Here is a 20,579-nt window from a genome sequence, read left to right on the forward strand (position 1 = left end):
ATACAAGTTAAGAATACACAGACCAGGGCTGGAGCGATAACACAGAGGGTAGGGCTTTGCACGAGGCCAACCCGAGGCCAACCCGGGTTTGATTCCCAGCATCCTATATGGTCCTCAGAGCACCACCAGGAGTATTCCTGAGTGCAGAGCCAGGATTAACCCCTGTGCATCGCTGGGTATGACCCAAAAAGCAAAAAAAAAGAAAGGAATGCACAGACCCAGGGCTGGAGCAACAGCACAGTGCGTAGGGCATTTGTCTTGCACCGGGTTCAGTCCCCAGCAACCCATATCATCCATCCCCTATGCACTTCCAGGAATGATTACTGAGTACAGAGCCAGGAATAATCCCTTAACTGATTTTCTTCACTGCCATTGTTTCTTTGCTGTAAAAAAAAAATGCAAAAGCAATAGGAGATGAGATTTAAGTCTAGTGTAAGTATTTAAATTGGTTTGGGGTAGATTTAAAATTACTATGAATAAAAGCCCTATGAAATGGGAGAACAAGAATGTTGAGGTGGAAATTTAGAATTTACCACTATGTGATCATTTCTATCTTTTTTTTTTGCTTTTTAGGTCACACCCAGTGATGCTCAGTGGTTACTCCTGGATTTGCACTCAGGAATTACTCCTGGCGGTGCTTGGGGAACCATATGGGATGCCGGGGATCGAACCCGGGTCGGCCGCATGCAAGGCAAACGCCCTACCCACTGTGCTATAGCTCCAGCCCCTCATTTCAATCTTATATCTTAACATTCTACAGTGCCACTCATTGGAAAGTCACCGTGTAAGTATTACTGTCATCAGGTAAGTGAGTTATGGGGATAGCAGAGAACAAACTTCCAAGCATGAAGCTCAATGGCTAGAAAATGATCAAATATATGATCACTTAATTTTTGATAAATGAACAAGAAATGTGAAGTGGAGCAAGGAAAGCCTCTTCAACAAATGGGAAAACTGGACAACTACTTGAAAAAATGAACTCAGACCTCTGTCTAACAGCAGGTACAAAAGTCGGATCAAAGTAGATTAAAGACCTCAATATTAGACCTGAATCCATAAGGTACATGAAGGAAAATGTAGACAGAGCTTTCCATGACATTGAAGTTAAAGGCATCTATAAGGATGAAACACCACTGACCAAGCAAGTAGAAACAAGCATAAACAAATGGGACTAAATTAAACAAGAAGCTTCTGTACCTCAGAAGAAACAGTGACGAAAATACAGAGAAAGCCAACTGAATGGGAAAAAATATTTACCCAATACCCATCAGATAAGGATTGATATACTTTTTATGGCATCCATGTATACCCAGGATATACAAGACATTAGTAGAACTATACAAGAAAAAATCCTCCAACCCTATCAAAAAATGGGCAGTAGTCATTTGACCCAGCAATACCACTGCTGGGAATATATCCCAGAGAGGCAAAAAAGTATAATCGAAATGGCATATGCACATGTATGTTCATCGCAGCACTGTTTACAATAGCCAGAATCTGGAAAAAACCCGAATGCCCTAGAACGGATGACTGGTTGAGGAAACTTTGGTACATCTATACAATGGAATACTATGCAGCTGTTAGAAAAAAGGAGGTCACAATTTTTTTATTTAAGTGGATCGGCATGAAAAGTTTCATGCTAAGTGAAATGAGTCAGAAAGAGAGAGACAGACATAGAAAGATTGCACTCATCTATGACATATAGAATAACAGAGTGGGAGACTAACACCCAAGAATTGTAGAAACAACTACCAGGAGGTTGACTCCATGGCTAGGAGGCTGGCCTCACATTCTGGGGAAAGGGCAACTCAGAGAAGGGATCACCAACTATAATGTAGTCAAAGGCCATGTGGGAGAAGGGAGTTGCGGGCTGAATGAGGGCTAGAGACTGAGCACAGTGGCCACTCAACACCTTTATTGCAAACCACAATAGCTAATTAGAGGGAGAGAACAGAAGGGAATGCCCTGCCACAGTGACAGGGTGGGGTGGGGGGAGATGGGATTGGGGAGGATGGGAGGGATGCTGGGTTTACTGGTGGTGGAGTATGGGCACTGGTGAAGGGATGTGTTCCCGAACTTTGTATGGGGGAAGCATAAGCACAGATGTGTATAAATCCATAACTGTACCCTCATGGTGATTCATTAATTAAAAATAAATAAATTTATTTTAAAAAATGGGCAGTAGAAATGGACAGAAACTTCCTCAAAAAAGAAGTACAAATGGCCAAAAGACACATGAAAAAATGCTCTACATCTCTAATTATCTGGGAGCTAGAAATCAAAACAACAATGAAATATCATCTTATACCACAAAGACTAGCACACATCACAAGAATAGCCAGTGTCAGTGCGAATGTGGGGAAAGAAGGACTCTCTTTCACTGTTGGTGGGAATGTGGACTGGTCCAGCCTTTCTGGAAAACAACATGGACATTCCTCAAAAAACTAGAAATTGAGTTTCCATATGACCCCGCAATACCGCTTCTAGAAATATATACCGGGGGTGCCAAAAAAAGCACAGTAGAAATGACATCTGCACCCGTATGTTCATTGTAGCACTGTTCACAGTAACCAGAATCTGGAAACCAGAGTGCCTGAGAACAGACAACTGGTTAAAGAAATTTTGGTATATCTACACAATGGAATACTATGCAGCTCTTAGGAAAGATAAATTCATGCAATTTGCTTATAAGTGGATAGACATGGAGAGTATTCATGCTAAGTGAAATGAGTTAGAAAGAGAGGAACAGACATAGAAGGACTGCACTCAATTGTGGAATATAAAATAACATAATATGAGACTGATACCCATGGACAGTAGAGACAAGGGCCAAGAAGATTGGTCCATGGTTGGAAACTTGCCTCATGAGCTGGGGGAGAAGGCAGCTGGGAGAGAGAAGGGATCACTAAGTCAATGGTGGTTGGAGGGGTCATTAAGGATGGCAGATGAGTGCTGAAAGTAGATAAAGGACCAAACATGATGGTCTCTCAGTATCTGTATTGCAAACCTTAATGCCCAAAAGTAGAAAGGGAGTAAGAAGGGAGTAAGTAAGTAAGTAAGTAAGTTGTCTGCCATAGAGGCAGGGGATGGGGTCAGGTGAGAGTGGTGGGAGGGATGCACACTGGGTACAATGGTGGTGGGAAATGTGCACTGGTGAAGGGATGGGTGTTCGATCATTCTATGATTGAAATTTAGTCATGAAAGCTTTGTACTGTATCTCATGGTGATTCAGTAAAAAAAATAAAGAAAATGAAGATGACCGTCCCTGTACCCAAGACAACCCCTCAATGCCCCCCTCGCCCCAAGCAATGTCATTGTGACCTGGGATATCACCTGCATTGCAGCCCCCAAGTAGCACGGCCTCCACACTGAACCACCAGCCAGGTGACAGGGAATCACCAGTGGGGCCCCCAGGCCTTCTGATCACCACTTGAGATTCCCCCTAAAATAAATAAATGTTCTCAGGTAGAATGGCAACTGACCTCTTAGAACTGGGGACCCTTTGCAACTGTATGAGGCTAATGAGAGGAGCAGTAAGTGTAGAGATTTCAGGGGGAGCAGATTTACAGGGTGCTTATGGTCACCATGGGGGATAAATCAAGGTTCTCATAGAAACAGACCTACACTCTGTGTGTGCATGAGCGTGTGAATGCATGTGGGCACTAGTGAGCATGCATGCATGCATGTGTAAGTGTGCACGTGTGCACACACAAGTGTGTGTGGAGAGAGGCGGAGAGAAGGAGGAAGAGACAGAACGAGGGAAAGACAGGGGAAGGGTGACAGGACCAGAGAGAGATAGCACAGTGGGTAGGGTGCTTCCTTGCCTTGCCCACCACTGACCGGATTGGTGGTAGCTATGTGTGCTTAAAGCACCACCACTAACAGTATTGTAAATCACAGTGCCAACATTTCATAAAGCAAGTTTTACAAATTTTTATTTTTTATTGAGTTTCTGTGATTTTTCAATCCTGTTCATTACGACCTCCCATGCACAGAACTCCCACACTACACCCATTACTATTGTACCCACTTCCCTCCCCCAAAAGCACCCAATATCCCTTCTTTCCAACCTGTGCCAGAAAAATATATATATAATCAAATAAATGTTGTTTCCCAGGGCTGGAGTAATAGCACAGCGGGTAGGGCGTTTGCCTTGCACGCGGCCGACCCGGGTTCGATTCCCAGCATCCCATATGGTCCCCTGAGCACCGCCAGGGGTTAATTCCTGAGTGCAGAGCCAGGAGTAACCACTGTGCATCGCCGGGTGTGACCCAAAAAGAAAAAAAAAATGTTGTTTCCCAGGGCTGTAGGAAGATCTCACTGACACAGAGCACCTGCATTGCAGGCACCAGGCTGCCGATCCAAGCCCTTAGGCTACAGCATGTATCTAGAACAATCCTGACAACCCTGGCCGGTTGAGCCTGGAAGTTCCCCTGTCTGTGATCCAAGTGATTTCCAGTTGTACTGCAATCAGTTCTGTGTGAGCACCACAACTAACAGGGTGTGCCCCCATCAAGCACCCCTACTTAGAAAGATGTGAGAACAACATCACGATCAGTGACTGGAACTTCGGGCAAACACAACTATGAGTATCACAGTGACTTATGGCACGTCAACAGCCAGAATGTGAACGAGCACCCCAACTACAAGGCAGTGATCCCTAGCAGGCACATCTAAGAAGGCCCCATGGCTAAGGAAGTGAGCACAGAGATTCAGTGTAACACGATATGTGATCCCAACACACAACACACTAACATGTGCAAGCACCACCCCTCTCCGCCTACCCCCCCCCATATCATCACAACATCATCATCTACAAAGGGAAGAGAAGGGAGTAGATAAAAGTTCGATTCACAGAGAATTCAAACTGCAATGCTCTTCCCCCACTCAACACATACACACTATTTCATTCAATATTTCATTTCATTATTTCACCTTCAATAGCCACAGTTGAAGACACTAACACGTTCCCTAGAGATCCAAAAGGCTCTGAAAATAGCCACCTGCTTCTGACAACCACCTCAGGAGACCTCTGGCCCCTCGAGGAGAGCTCCACTCAATGCTGCAACTATTATGAGCTCCAGACCCAGAGAGGTCACAGAGCAAACTCTCTTGAGGACCTGGGTCAGAATGAGCACCTCAGAGCTCCCACAGGCCAGCAAGGATCCAAAAGATGCTTCGAGAAATAGAACTCAAGCCAGTGAGATGTTTAGTGTCCCTACTAGGAGAGTGTCCATCAGAGAGAGACTGGGCATCTTTGCCGTGCACAGTGGGAAACATAGAAAAAAAGGATAATGCTGAGAAACAGCATCGCTCTGTTAAGAATGACACACACCTGGGAGGCAGTGTCTGGAAAACGCTTTATCATTCTAGAATTGAGAGCATGCTGCCAGTGGTGCTTCCCTCTCACTTCTCAGTTCTTCTTGCTTATAATTGACTAGAAGGTCCAACAAGTCAGCTTCGATAAGTGAAGTGAACCAATTTGAAAACCCGAGAAGACCTCAGCATATGAAAAGTGGACATTAGTAAGCTGTCTGCCCACGTGACCATCCACACAATCAGGTACTTATTTCAGCTCTTTGGCAATGCCAAAAATTACTCCAAATATCACAGATTTTTGAAGACTGGTTTTGTATTTGATTACTGGGTCAGGGTATTATTTATGTGCTTTTGAGGAAGCAGATTCTTTTTTTTTTTTTTTTTTTTTTTTTTTTGCTTTTTGGGTCACACTCGGCAATGCACAGAGGTTACTCCTGGCTCACTCACTCAGGAGTGACTCCTGGCACTGCTCAGGGGACCATATGGGATGCTGGGAATCAAACCCAGGTGGGCCACGTTCAAGGCAAATGCCCTGCCCACTGTGCTATTGCTTCAGCCCCAAGGAAGCAGATTCTTAGCAAATAAGAATGAAAGACATGGAAAAGACAAAAAAAGGAAAAATACAACCTATGCTGTTATGTTGTGACTCCAGATTCTTACTTCCCAAATTCCTCCCATTTCCCAAGTGAGAAACTTGATTAGTGTCCAACTTGACTTGACCACATCAGCCCTTCTTCATTTCACACACACCACATTTTCTCTTCACACATATTCTCACTGATGTGTTTCACCAGTTGCACTCGTATCCGTGACTTTTCATTAGCTCTTCAGAATGCCCAAAATCGCTCAGTGAGCAAGTAACGGAGGTCAAGTACAAACACTACCTTCAAATTGCAAGTCCGGTGCACTTTCTCCCACAACACACTTTATGGCACAGCCGTCTAAAGCCAAGCGACTCCTATTTTTAACAGTTGGTCAGATACCTTGGCATTTCCAAATATAAAATCCTTTCAACAAGGGAAAAATGCATTTCCCATCAGCAACAATAGTCTGTGGTTCAAGAAATATTTTAAAACGCACTTAGGGGGAAATGTGTGTGAAGTGTATAGTTGTGTGTGCTGTGTGTTAAAAATGTAAGCAATTTGGGGGAAAATAGATCCTGTGTTTGTTTTATATACACTTTTACAACTGTAAAATAGATAAGAATCACGGTGATTAAATCTTTAGGTCTTGAATTAGTCATGTGCTTGAATTGCTTCTGCTACTTATTTGATGTTTGATTTTAGCAAAATATTTTAAGTCCCTTTCTCTGCTTCCTCATCCCCAAAATGAGAATAATTATAATTTAACCCTTATAAGACCATGTAAGGGGCTGGAGCAATAGCACAGCAGTAGGGTGTTTGCCTAGCACGCGACCGACCCGGTTTTGATTCCTCCACCCCTCTCAGAGAGCCCAGCAAGCTACCGAGAGTATCTCGCCCACACGGCAGAGACTGGCAAGCTACCCGTGGCGTATTCGATATGCCAAAGACAGTAACAACAAGTCTCAAGATGGAGATGTTACTGGTGCCCACTTGAGCAAATCGATGAGCAACGGGATGACAGTGACAGTGTGAATACTCATAAGTTTCTTGTGAGTATTAAATGAAGTAATACCTGCACAAGATATGTGCTTAGTTACTGATTCAGTCTTGAGATACACAAAGCATGGGGAAATAAACCATCTAGAGATCTACAAAAGCAAATTTAGATTAACTTGACCGCTGAAGCCAAGTTAGAATGCAATGGTTATTTTAATAATATTCAGATTTGCTACTTTTGAAAACATTAACATATATCCATTGGGGGATAGCCTGGCAATAAGGATACTAGAAGAAAGACAGTGGAATCAAATATTTACTTTGCTCCTGGAGCAATTTAAGTGTTCTCTGCATGCTATCCCATAAAAATCTAATGAAATTGAAACGAATATTAGCATGTCCTTCCTACAGATGAGAAAAATAAAATGTAAAGGTATTTAATAATCTGTTTAAGGTCAACCAACTAAAAGCAGACATTAATGTTGCATGAATAAACAAACATTCAATCTTTATTTTTAAAAGTTATTACCTACAATGGTATATCACATACCTTGCATGTAGAAGACCTGTGTTCAATCATCTGTACCACAAGCAAAACTAACTAAATAAGTAAAACTGTAAGAGGAGTGATAGCCCCTTAATGACTCCCAAGTTAAGGGACTTATGCATATCCTCTCTGGCCATGAGATGATACAAGAGTATCAGTCCCTCCATTTTCATGTCTATCCCTACTATTACTCATGAATAACATCCATCTTTAGCCTCTGTTTTCACCTTCTCCCATTTTTTAAACTATAACAAATGAGATCAGAAAATAAACTAAAAATGTCTGATCAGTATGCCCATTCCGACTCCTAAACAAAGTATTCAAAACACCCTGTGTGGGGGATGTGAATGAGCATGGTTGGGGAATAACAAACGCCTAAAGGCAACAGAAACCAAGAACTTGTCTTCAGTAGGCAGCTACCAGCAGGCGGGCACTGTGGGAAGGGAACCCTGGGACAGGGGTGAAGGGAAGAGGGCCCTAGTGAGGTGTGGAGCTGGAATGTCTTATGCAGGAAACTCTACCATCAACACTTTTATAAACCATGGTGCCTGAAATAAGAGCTTACATAAATCTATAAATGAAACACTTTATGGGAATAAGGTATTTTAATCAATATCATTCATGGTAGCAAAGACTTGGAGAACACCGAGGAAGATACATTAAGTCAAGTGTTCAAGTGTACTGTAGGTATACAATGGAAGGAGCTCAAAAGCCAGGAACCTGAACATACTCAGCTCTCAAAAAACCCATGTACAAAAAGTGATTCAGAGGCTACAATTTGGGAGGGGGGAAACACATAAAAAAGCAGTAATATATTTTTTTAAAATATATACATGTATACAAATGTTGCTTCGAAAAGATATATGCTTGTTTAATTGCTTGATGTTCAAGATATAGGAATATGAATAGATACAGAGTTAGAGGAAGATTAAATCAAAATTGCCTTTAGAAATAAAGATTACAGAGTTAGAGGAAGATTAAATCAAAATTGCCTTTAGAAATAAAGATTAGGAGCCTGAGGGATAGTACAATGGGTAGGGCACTTGCCTTGCATGTGGCCAACCTAGGTTGAAAGCCTGGTATAACATATGGTCTCCAGAATTCAACCAGAGATGTTATCTAAGTACAGAGCCAAGAGAAAACCCTGAGCACCACCAGGTGTGGCAAATAATAATAATAATAATAATAATGAAGATTAGCATGGACTGGCAATGAGAGACATTCACTGAGGTGTACGATTGTCCCTTCTAATGTTACAGACGCTGTGGTTTACAATGCTGTTATGAATAGGATTTCATGCACAACATATTCTAGCACCACACCCTCGGCCAGAGTATCCATTTCCCTCCACCATTGTTCCGTGGGCCCCCATGACCCCCTCCCCATCCTATACATTCACCTTATCTCCTCTATGATAAACTTCTTATGAAGACCCGTTCTCAGTTTCTGTTGCCTTTCAGCATTCGTTACACAAACCCCTGCTTTATGTCTTTATATTTCACATATGAGAAAAATCATTTATTGGAACAATAAAAACCCCCAAGTCTCCAAAGTAATCCTAGAAGATGGGAAGATGGGAGGCTTTCTTTACCCAACTTCAAACTATTCTATAAAGCTGTAGTAATTAAAACAGTGTGGTACCTGAGTAAAGACAGACTTTCAGATCAGTTGAGAGTCCAGAAACAGAGTATCATATACATGGAGGGTCTTAATCTTAAATACCCTTAAAAAAGAAATTAAAAATATAGAGCGGAGCAAAGAAAGCCTCTTCAATAAGTAGTGCTGGGGAAAGTGGTCATCAAAGGAGTATGATTTTCTAAATAAGAATCTTTAAAATAAACATGGTTGGACATAATATCTTATTCTCCTAATTTTCCTATAGAATAATTTATATAGTCCATTTTATGGAAAGGAAGCTCAGCATGCATGACTGAACATTTATTTTATCATAGACAGCAATAAAACACCATTGAAATAAATTTTTCTCCACTTCTATGTTCACAGAGATAACCCTGTAGTAGTATTCTACTTTTTTGTAAAATGTGAAACATCTAATGATGATCACTATTGATGATGACCATGAGAAATATAAGTATAAATAAATGTATATTAAAAATATATATGTATAAATCAAGACAATATAAATATAATTTATATAGTCAATAAAAATTCTAGGTGCACGTGTAAACCATTTGCATTTATTGTACATGGTTATTATTTATGATTATTTCTTCATATGTTTATTGTTTAATATATATTTTATATTATAAATATAAAAGTTATAGATAAATTATTGATAGAGGACAGAGAAACGTAGACCCTTCAGTACAAAGCCAAGATTTATAAAGCTAAATTATCTCTGCTTTATTTATATCTGTGCCTTCATCCACAGAAAGTACTTGTCAAAAAGAATAAGCAATTATTTTTAAGGTTGAATTGTTTGATTCAATAAATAAATGAATAAATATTTTTAAAAGATTGAAGTGTAAATTTGACAAGGAAATTTTAATTACATTCCTTAAAGAAAAATCATCCTTCAATGCCTGAATACGAATAAGAAAAGTATAAAGCCTTAGAGATGAGGAGTGAGGAAGCATAGAAACCCTGAAGGTGACTAATCATCCAAGCTCACAAGTTGCCACCTTGTGAGTGGAAAGAAAGGGTAGGAAGATGCAAAGACTTGCTAGCTTTTTAACAATTACTGTTTTACAAAAGAGGGTACTAATGTTGCAACCTTTTCTAATTCAGATGGTTCCACAATTATGGAAACAGCCAACCAAAACCACAGTGTCTCTGAGTTCATCCTCCTGGGACTCTCCTCCAGACCTGAGGACCAGGTACCACTCTTTGTCATCTTTCTCATCATGTACCTGGTCACTATAACTGGGAATCTGCTCATCATCCTGGCCATCCGCTCTGAGCCCCAGCTGCAGACCCCCATGTACTTCTTCTTGAGTTTCCTATCTTTCATTGACATTGGCTTCACCACCACCATTGTCCCCAAGATGCTAGTGAACTTCTTGTCAGAGAAGAAGACCATCTCCTATGTTGGGTGTGTGACACAGATGTATTTTATTTATGCTTTAGGTACCACTGACAGTTGCCTCCTGGCAGTCATGGCCTTTGACCGTTATGTAGCCATCTGTGACCCCTTCCACTATGTCACCACCATGAGCCACCAGCGCTGTGTCCTGCTGGTGACCCTCTCCTGCTCATTCTCTCTCCTCCACTCACTGCTTCACACACTGCTGATGAATCGCCTCACCTTCTGTGACTCCAACGTTATCAGCCACTTCTTCTGTGACATCGATGCTCTGCTGAAACTGTCCTGCTCCTCCACCTTCATCAATGAAGTTCTGATAATAACAGAAGGGCCCATTGCTTTGGTGACCCCCTTTCTTTGCATTGTTTTCTCTTACATTCAAATCTTCATTGCAGTTCTCAAGATCCCCTCAGCTGCTGGGAAACGCAAAACCTTCTCTACCTGTGGTTCTCACCTGACTGTGGTGACGCTCTTTTATGGTAGCATCTTCTATGAAATTTTACAGCCCTTATCCAGCTATGCTGTTAGCACCCGCATGGCAACGATTGTCTACACAATTCTGTCCTCCATGCTGAACCCTTTTATCTACAGTCTGAGAAACAAAGACATGAAGAGGGGCTTGGGGAAGCTGTTAAACATGAAGAAATCTTAGCCAAAACCTGTATGGGCATATTCGTGAGTGTCTTGGCTCTTTTATATCATTTTTGCTGGTTTCTGATACCACAATAGACCCTTGTATGTCTATACATATATATATATGAACACACATATGTATACATACACACATATATAGCTCATTTGTGTCTTAGACTTAGAGTTGTACCCTCTTCTTTAAGTGATATTTTATTAGGTTATTATTGAATAGAGTTCAACAGAAAATCTTGGCTTCCAGGGTCAGAGCGAGAGTATAGCAGATAGGGTATTTGCCTTGCATGGGCCAACTTGGCTCGATTCCCAAGTACCTCCAGGAGTGATCCCTGAGTGTAGAGCAAGGAGGAAGCCCTGAGCGCTGCTGGTTGTGTAGAAAGAAAGAAAGAAAGAAAGAAAGAAAGAAAGAAAGAAAGAAAGAAAGAAAGAAAGAAAGAAAGAAAGAAAGAAAGAAAGAAAGAAAGAAAGAAAGAAAGAAAGAAAGAAAGAAAGAAAGAAAGAGAGAGAGAGGGAGGGAGGGAGGGAGGGAGGGAGGGAGGGAGGGAAGGAAGGAAGGAAGGAAGGAAGGAAGGAAGGAAGGAAGGAAGGAAGGAAGGAAGGAAGGAAGGAAGGAAGGAAGGAAGGAAGGAAGGAAGGAAGGAAGGAAGGAAGGAAGAAGGGAGGGAGGGAGGGAGGGAGGGAGGGAGGGAGGGAGGGAAGGAAGGAAGGAAGGAAGGAAGGAAGGAAGGAAGGAAGGAAGGAAGGAAGGAAGGAAGGAAGGAAGGAAGGAAGGAAGGAAGGAAGGAAGGAAGGAAGAAAGAAGCCTTGGCTTTCTATTTTCAGATATCTCCTTTATTTCTTCCCATTCTTTTCTTCTCCCCTCAATAAAACTATATCTTTTCATTCTAAATGCTCTGAAATGTTTCAGAGTACCATGGGTACCATGGTTTCCTGAAAGAAATATTTATCTGTGCAATAATTTTTTGAGATCAGACGAGATATCACATTCAGGGTGGTATTTTTGGGCTGGAGCAATAGCACAGTGTGTACGGTATTAGACTTGCACGCAGCTGACGCAGGTTCGATTCCTCCATACCTCAGAGAGAGCCAAGCAAGCTACCAAGAGTATCCCGCCCGCATGGCAGAGTCTGGCAAGCTACCCATGGCTTATTCGATATGCCAAAAACAGTAACAACAAGTCTCACAATGGAGACGTTACTGGTGCCTACTCAAGCAAATTGATGAACACCAGCACAACAGTGCAACAGTGCTACAGTGCTACAATGATTTTAGATTACATAGTATTTTCTGTAATTTTATGAACTTTATCATCAGCTTCTTGAAAGATGTTGCTAGGAGTTACGATGAGAGCAAGAGACCCTCTCCACCAGTTTATGCAAGAGCAATGCCTTTTCCCTTTTTTCAAGTCTTTGATAGCTGGATATTCTGGGCAGAAGATGAGCAAAAGAACAATCCTAACTCCTTAATTGTCTAAGTGACAGGAGTTTGATGCATGCGTCCCAATGGCCAACCCAGTGTGCAATGGGTCTGGGTTGCCTCTGACTTTCTATCTTTGTCATCTGGTATTTGTCCCTCATGGACACCCATTCCTCTGAGTCATCTCTTACCTTTCAACTCCACTAAGAAGTTCTAGTCCACAATCACTACCATTTAGAAATGTCTGCTTCCCTGGAAAAGATTTGTGATTGTGTTTAGTGTTATTCTTTTGAAATTAGAATTAAAACTCTTATATGAATAATGTAGGGGCACTGTAGTGCTGTAACACTGTCATCCCACTGTTCATCGATTTGCTGGAGTGGCCCCAGTAACGTCTCAATTGTGAGACTTGTTACTGTTTTTGTCATATTGAATATGCCAGGGGTAGCTTGCCAGGCTCTGCCGTACAGGCGGGATACTCTTGGTAGCTTGCTGGGCACTCTGAGAGGGATGGAGGAATCGAACCCGGGTCAGCCACGTGCAAGGCAAACGCCCTACCCACTGTGCAATCGCTCCAATCCATGTAGCTGAAATCTTTCGGGAACCACACAAAGGCATATTATGCTAACTGGGAAGTGATTCTGTTTTCTTTTAAATTCACCCTATATTGTTTATGATTTTCTCAATGATTTTCCCTTAATAATTTATGAAGTATTTTTCATTTATTTCACTTTTACTATGGTTATATAACATGTTAATATTTATGCTTCTGGTGTACAAAACCACTGTCTCCCACCACCAGAATGCCACGTGCCATCCATTGCTACCTTTGTGTGACAAGTTCATCTTCCCTTTCCCACCCCTGCTTGGTAGGATCAGTTCCTTAATCAAAGTTCAAGTGTTTGTTTTCATCGGATACTTTTATTATTTGATATTCTGGTAAATAGTTCTCAGAGAAATGATTCACTAGCTACATGCTGTATCTATCAATATACATTTCAATAGCATAACCCAGATAAAACAAACTGGCCTTTTATGTGAGAAGCTTTATTAAAATTTCTAGTCATTCTTTTTATATTATGATCATTTTTGAGAGGACTGATAGCTATAGTAATACAAAATAGAGCATATAAATATATATATGCGCACTCAATGAGTATCATTTGTAATAGCAAAATTAGAAAAATTAAAGACAATCTAATGCCTATCATAGGTAATAGATATTTAGTGGTCTGGCTTGTCCATAAAAAACATAATATGAGCCTGGGTGGCCACACGTTTGTGCAGCCGCTCTGCTGCTGATTGATCACAATCCAGAGGCCAGCAAGACTACTTTTTGTACCAGCAACTGCTTCTTCCAGCAATGTCTCTAGACTGTGAACTAAGCCATAGCCCCACGCCGGCCAAGGAGGAGAAAGATCTTTCTCAGTTTTTTTTCCCTTTTTGGGGAAAAGCAGCGTGGCATCCGCCATATTATGAGGACCATTAAGGAGGTACAAACTTGGTGGTGTCGGAAGGAAAAAAAAAGAGGTTTGAACTTGAAACAGCGGGACGCGTGAGCAATCTCAGGCCAGGGTGATACCGGTGCATGCTCCACCGAGATGCAACCCTGGCTGCCCCAGGGAGGGAAATGATGCAATTTCTAACATAAATCTTCCTGGACTTCGTTACTAAAATACAGAAATCCTAAACCATGTGGCTGCTATCGCGGCCGCACGACTTCATATCTCTTCATTCTCAGCAATGGGAAACTAATTATCAAATGCTTCCTTGTCAGCAGGGCTGTTTTTTTTTTTTGGGGGGGGGGCTCCAAAAACAATAGTGAATTTTGTGTTGAAATACAGAATGTAATTAAGGTAAAGAGAAAATGAAGTGAAATTTATCAGCTACGCAGGCGGGGCTGGGGGGTAGGGGGGTGGGAGGTATACTGGGGTTTTTGGTGGTGGAATATGGGCACTGGTGAAGGGACAGGTGGTCGAGCTTTGTATAACTGAGACATAAGCCTGAAAACTTTGTAACTTTCCACATGGTGATTTAATAAAAATAAAAAAAAACATAATATGAGAGAGAAGAAAAGCGTCTGCCATAGGGGCAGGCAGAGAATGGGGGGTGGAGGTGATGGGAGGGAACCTTGGGACACTGGTGCTGGGAAATGTACACTGGTGGGGAGATGGATGTTGGAATGTTGTATGACTGAAATCCAATCATGAACAGCTTTGTAAGGGTCTATCTCATAGTGATTCAATTAAAAAGTTAAGAAAAATCACAAAATAGAAAAGAAGCCACCTTGAATGATATTCACAATATAACTTTGAGAGATAAAATATATATAACATGTATTAGTTACAAATAGGAAAGAGTGCTTTCATCATGTTCTAATCCATAATGAAGAGCAAGTAACAAAATAAAATGGTTATGAGTCTATTATGTAATGTAACAGAGATGTTAAACATGTTTATAATGGTTATTTTGTTATAATATTAAAACATTCACATTAACAGGTTATATACTTTATTTATTTATTTATTTGTTTATTTATTTATTTATTTGGACTGGAGTGATAGCACAATAGGTAGGCCGTTTGCCCTGCATGCAGCCAACCTGAGTTTGATTCCTCTGTCCCTCTCGGAGAGCCTGGCAAGGTACTGAGAGTATCCCACCCACATGGCAGAGCCTGGCAAGCTACCTGTGGCATATTTGATATGCCAAAAACAGTAACCAGTCTCACAATGGAGACATTACTGGTGCCCACTCAAGCAATTCGATGAACAATGGGAGGACATTGCTGCAGTGCTATTTATTTACTTTTTTGGTCACACCTGGCAATGCACAGGGATTACTCCTGGCTCATGCACTCAGGAATTACTCCTTCAGTGCTCAGGGGACCATATGGGTGCTGGGAATTGAACCTGAGTCAGCCACATGCAAGGCAAATGCCCTACCCGCTGTGCTATCGCTCCAGCCCCAGGTTATATAATTTAAATGTATATGATATTATAAATAAAATATGTTCAACAAAATGGATAAATAAATGATTAAGAGAATATATATATATATATATGTGAATGTGTGTGTCTATGGTGAACAGATGAGATTATCTATCCAGGAAGAAGACCTCCCATTAAAACTGGTTTAAAAAATCCTAGTGTGAAGCATTAGCCTTTCATAGACACATGGTGCACAACTGTTTTCTCTGATTCCATAGGGTGCCTTTTTAGATCAACTGCCATTTTTTAGCAGAGCAGATATTTATTTAGTTCTGTGTAATCTCATTTGCATTTGTTGGGGGTTGTCACTTTCTCTGTTGTTGTTTGGTTTATTTGTCTGTTTATTTTCCAATGGAGTTGAATCATTCAAGACACTTCTGGAGTCAATATCGTGGAAAGTTCTACCTGTTTCCAGGCCCTTACACTGAACCATCAGCCCGGTAGGCCTAGAATCACAGATGGCGCCTCCGGAGCACCACTTGACAGTATTTTAATTAAATTTTACAAAGTACGTACTTGGGTATGAGGGACTCTGTTGTTGATCCTCCCAGAATATTGACATAAACTTGCTCTTTTAATGACCTGAGATAGGAACGTGGAAGGAACATTTCCTCAGCCAGTATCCATCACGATAATTCCCAAGAGGGAAGGATGATAGGAACCGGGTGTTCACACATCAATAAGGATGACTTCACACTAGGATTTTTTTTCCCCCGCAATGATCATGGGAAGTTTTGGAGACCTGATAAGGTAATATGCCCACCAAGCAATCTCTCAAGCATAGTCCTGTTTTTTGGCACGTAGTCTAGTTAAATTAATCTCTCTGCACAAATAGCAGCAACACTTGTGTTCACAAAACATTGCGTAAGAACTGCGGACTGAAGAGGTTGGAAGTTATAATCTAAATGGTCACTAGAGGGAGGCCTCTTCCTGGGAACTGGTCAAACCCAGCCTTTGGCCCAGAGTTGCGATGCTGTATTTGCATGCGCTATGCGTTGACTGACTGATTCAGCATCCTCCTGGACAATAACTCTGGGGGAGAACACATACCCTCGCCCTGGATTAAACAATGGCCATGTTTGTAGCAACAGCATCTATTTAGACAGCGGTGGTCAGTTGTACTACAGGTCCAGGCAAGAGGAGTTCATTTGTGGGAACACAAGCAGCATGGAAAACTATGGCAAAGTATAACTGGTAAATGATACAATTGGCAGCACTTGAATAGGTTGAGGATCAACCTTGGATTATCCCCATGGGAGACAGATGGCTATGTGCCACCATGATACCTGAACCCTAAGTTAATATAAAACTTGTTCCATAGATGATGAAGTATAATTTTGCTCTCAGACCAAATGGAACCAGCAGTTTACTGAGGAGTGACCTTTAGTAATTACATCAGTTATGGGAAATGTATGATATATGATAAACTGGTATTTTTACTAGGAAATTTAAGAAGTGAATATGGTTAGAATAATATAGTCAGTGTGTTAAAGACAGTTTAATCTCTACCACATTAATCTCTACCACAGCTATGGACTGGAGCGATAGCACAGTGGGTAGGGCGTTTGCCTTGCAAGCGACCAACCTGGGTTGATTCCTCCGTCCCTCTCGAAGATCCCAGTAAGCTACCAAGAGTATCCCTCCCTCACGGCAGAGCCTGGCAAGCTACCTGTGGCGCATTTGATATGCCAAAAATAGTAACAACAAGTTTCACAAGTCTCACAATGGAGACGTTATTGGTGCCCGTTCGAGCAAATAGATGAACAACAGGATGACAGTGCTACCACAGCTATATGGGACAATACTAAATGTATAATCCAAGTTATAAATCAATAAAAAGATGGGATTGACATCAAGAAATTGCCATAGTGAAAGCTTATTTGTCTACATCAAGCTAAATCTTACCACTTATTTATTACCTGTGTAGATTTATTCTTGAGAGAAAGAAATAATTTTGGCTTTAGAAAAGCAACATGTGCAATTAAATGCCTTTGCTAAAACCTAACAAGAATACAAGAAGTAGTGTGGGCGGGAGTGGAAAGGAAAGAAATAGTCCAACTGGAGAAATTAGAAACTGGGTAAGTCAGAAATCATGTGAGGGAATACAGTATCAGTTTGATGTGATTACTGAGAAGGAAGTTGGGCTGGTGAGGGGCGGTGGGGGGAGGGGCGGAGTGGGAACACACCTGGCTGGGCTCAGGGCTTCCTCATGACTCCGCACTCAGGGATCAGTCCTGGGGTGTTCAAACCCCCCGTTGGCTGAGTGCAAGGGATGTGTCCCCTGATGAGCGATCTCTCCAGCCCCTATTGAGAAGTAATCTAATTTCAACTCTTAATTAGATTACAAAGGTCCTAGTATTGCAAAGTTTTTAATGTTTGTTTTTGTGCATTAAATATTACAGAAGCTTCTGTGTTCAGAATTATCTTTAGGGTCTAGAGAGATAGTACAGCGAGCGGGTAGGGTACTTGTTTTGCACACGGCCAACCTGGGTTTGACCCCCAGCATCCCTTATCGTTCCCCTATCCCCAACAGGAGTGACCCCTGAGCTCTAGATTTAGGAGTGAGCACTGCTTGGTGTGCCTCACTCACCCCCCAAAAGAATTAGCATCGATTTGTAGATGCTTTAGGAATAGATGGCAAGATGGTAAAGACAACAAAGATAACATGGGCAGAAATGACAAGCTGGATCCATTTCTTCATATTCCAGAAAATACTGAGGGATTGACTCTTCCCTCCACATCTTGCAACAGTAACACAGAGAATGTATCACAGGCATAGGAGGATACCAGACCCTAGATAAAATAAGATCCTGCTCTATGGGACTGTAGAGATATCATGGTGATAGTCAGCAGATAGTCCTGATTGCCTGGCATGCGGACAGCCCAGGTTCGATTCCCAGCACCATGTAGGGTTCCCAGGCACCATCAGGAGTGACCCAGAGCACAGAGCCAGTGTAAGCCCTGGGCACTGCCAAATGTGGCCCCAACACAACAAAAAAGATCCTGCCTTATAGTGAACCACTTTGCTGTGCCAGCCTATTAGGTAACTGGTGATTGATAAGAAGCATGTGAGAGAGCGCGCACACACACACACACACACACACACACACACACACATACACAGAGCTAGAAATATACCCCACCAAGAGCTCCATGTTCATCAAAAGATACAAAATGAAAGAAAACAGTGGTCTGGTTTCAGACGCCAAGCTGAGGGAGTCTGGTTTATCACATAACCATTCCCATTCCCATGGTAAATGATTGTGGGTATAGGAAGATACACAGAGGATAAACATAAACGAGACTTCCATGGTGCTATTACAATGCATGATGTATATTGCCCATGACTCGTCCTATTATAAACCCGTGTCTATTTGATGTTGACCAAGGCCTATTGTAGCTCGCAGATTTGATTGCCAGTCCCTGTCTCGGATCTCTCTGTGGTGATTGTGCAGGTAAGGCACTACAATACTCAAATCTAAAAGTGTAAATTAGAGCTCACTCGTGAATATTCTAAACAACACATCAACACATGAGGAAAAGAAAGATGGACAGCAATATATAAAAGTTCAAGTATACCACGGCTTCTAAGTTTCATTTAGTAAAGCATGATTGTTTAAATATCCAATCGACACAATTTGCTGCATTGATAGAATAAAGACCAAAGATTATCTAAGAACTGAAGGATAGGAATAGCATTTGGTGAAATTTAATATTTTTTAATTAACACAATTTTAATTAATGTCATTACAATTAACACAAAAATAAGAGCTCTAAGAACATGGAGGAAAAGAAGTTCCTTTATTTGATAAATATATCTATAAAACCTATAGAAAACATAACATTTAAATTAGAAATGTTTGATGCTTTATCCAATATGAGACAAAAACACTATGAGGCTAGAGAGATTGTATAGGTTAACACATTTGTCTTGCATGCAACTGACCCCAGTTCAATCTCAGCACTGCATATGATCCCAAGAACCACCACCACAGGGCCAGGAGTAAGCTCTGAACACAGCCAGATGTGGCCCCCACACATACAAAAAAAGAATTCCTTCTAGATTGAAATTTCTAATAATGCAGTTAATGCACAGAAAGACTTGAGAGAAAGACAATGGAAAGGACTATTCACGACTTCTACTCAGATCGTGACAGCCACGTCCACCTATCCACATACCAAATTCTGCAGGATGGATATGTCATCCCCAATGTCCTCCCTGCCGAAATTCGACATGCCATTTCATCGGTAAAGATGTGTACAGCACCCGGTCCGGACAAGGTCAGACCCGAACACCTGAAGAATCTGCCACCAGTACTTATCAATACACTGGCTATATGACTGAGACTTAAATCTGAAAGTTTTGTATTTTCACGGTGATTCAATAAAATAATAAATAAATAAATAAATAAATGTAATCTTCATACAGCTACAAAAATAAAACCTTTTAAATACCTGATTTAAATTGGAACTGGGGCAGGGGGCAACTGGGAACATTGATGGTAGGAAATGTACAATTGGTGAAGGGACAGATGTTGGAACATTGTATGACTGGAACCCAAATCATGAACAACTTTGTAACTGTGTGCCTCAGGGTGATTCAATTTTAAAATTAATAAATAATATATGATTAAATAAATAAACTGTAACTGAGACCACAGTGGTGAAGGGAAGTGGGAACTCAGGTTGAGGGTGTGGTATTGAAATATTGTACCCACAAAACACTACCAGTAACAGTAAATAAATCACAGTGCTTGCAACTTAAAATATCAAAAATAAATTAAAAGAAAAATTAGCATTAAAAATCAGTATCTATCTATAAATCAAATAATGGTATATAAAACCTTTCACACCAAATTATAAAATATTATTTAGTAAATTTAATAAGATACAGATGATTAGAAGTATCTACACATGTTTGCATATTAGAATAGAAGATATTTTAATGATGCCATCCTCCCCAATTAAACTTTGAATTCATAAAATCTTATTTAAAACCCAAACAGGTACTTTTTCAGGAAGACAGATAGACTTACTCA

The 20,579-nt window shown here is 41.0% G+C and overlaps 1 protein-coding gene across 1 annotated transcript; it reads left to right on the forward strand.

Annotated features, from left to right (window-relative positions):
• Positions 1 to 10,208: 10,208 nt before the first annotated feature.
• LOC101550086 (olfactory receptor 1L8-like) lies at positions 10,209 to 11,141 on the forward strand. Its single transcript, XM_004613561.2, has one exon. The coding sequence runs from the start codon at positions 10,209 to 10,211 to the stop codon at positions 11,139 to 11,141; it is 933 nt and encodes a 310-aa protein (XP_004613618.2).
• Positions 11,142 to 20,579: the final 9,438 nt, after the last annotated feature.

The sequence above is a fragment of the Sorex araneus genome, chromosome 1 (assembly GCF_027595985.1).
Source record: "Sorex araneus isolate mSorAra2 chromosome 1, mSorAra2.pri, whole genome shotgun sequence".
In the NCBI taxonomy this organism is placed as follows: Eukaryota; Metazoa; Chordata; class Mammalia; order Eulipotyphla; family Soricidae; genus Sorex; species Sorex araneus.

Excerpts from the sequence above, each read along its gene's own strand:
- LOC101550086 (XM_004613561.2), top strand. The coding sequence starts at position 10,209 with ATGGAAACAGCCAACCAAAACCACAGTGTCTCTGAGTTCATCCTCCTG.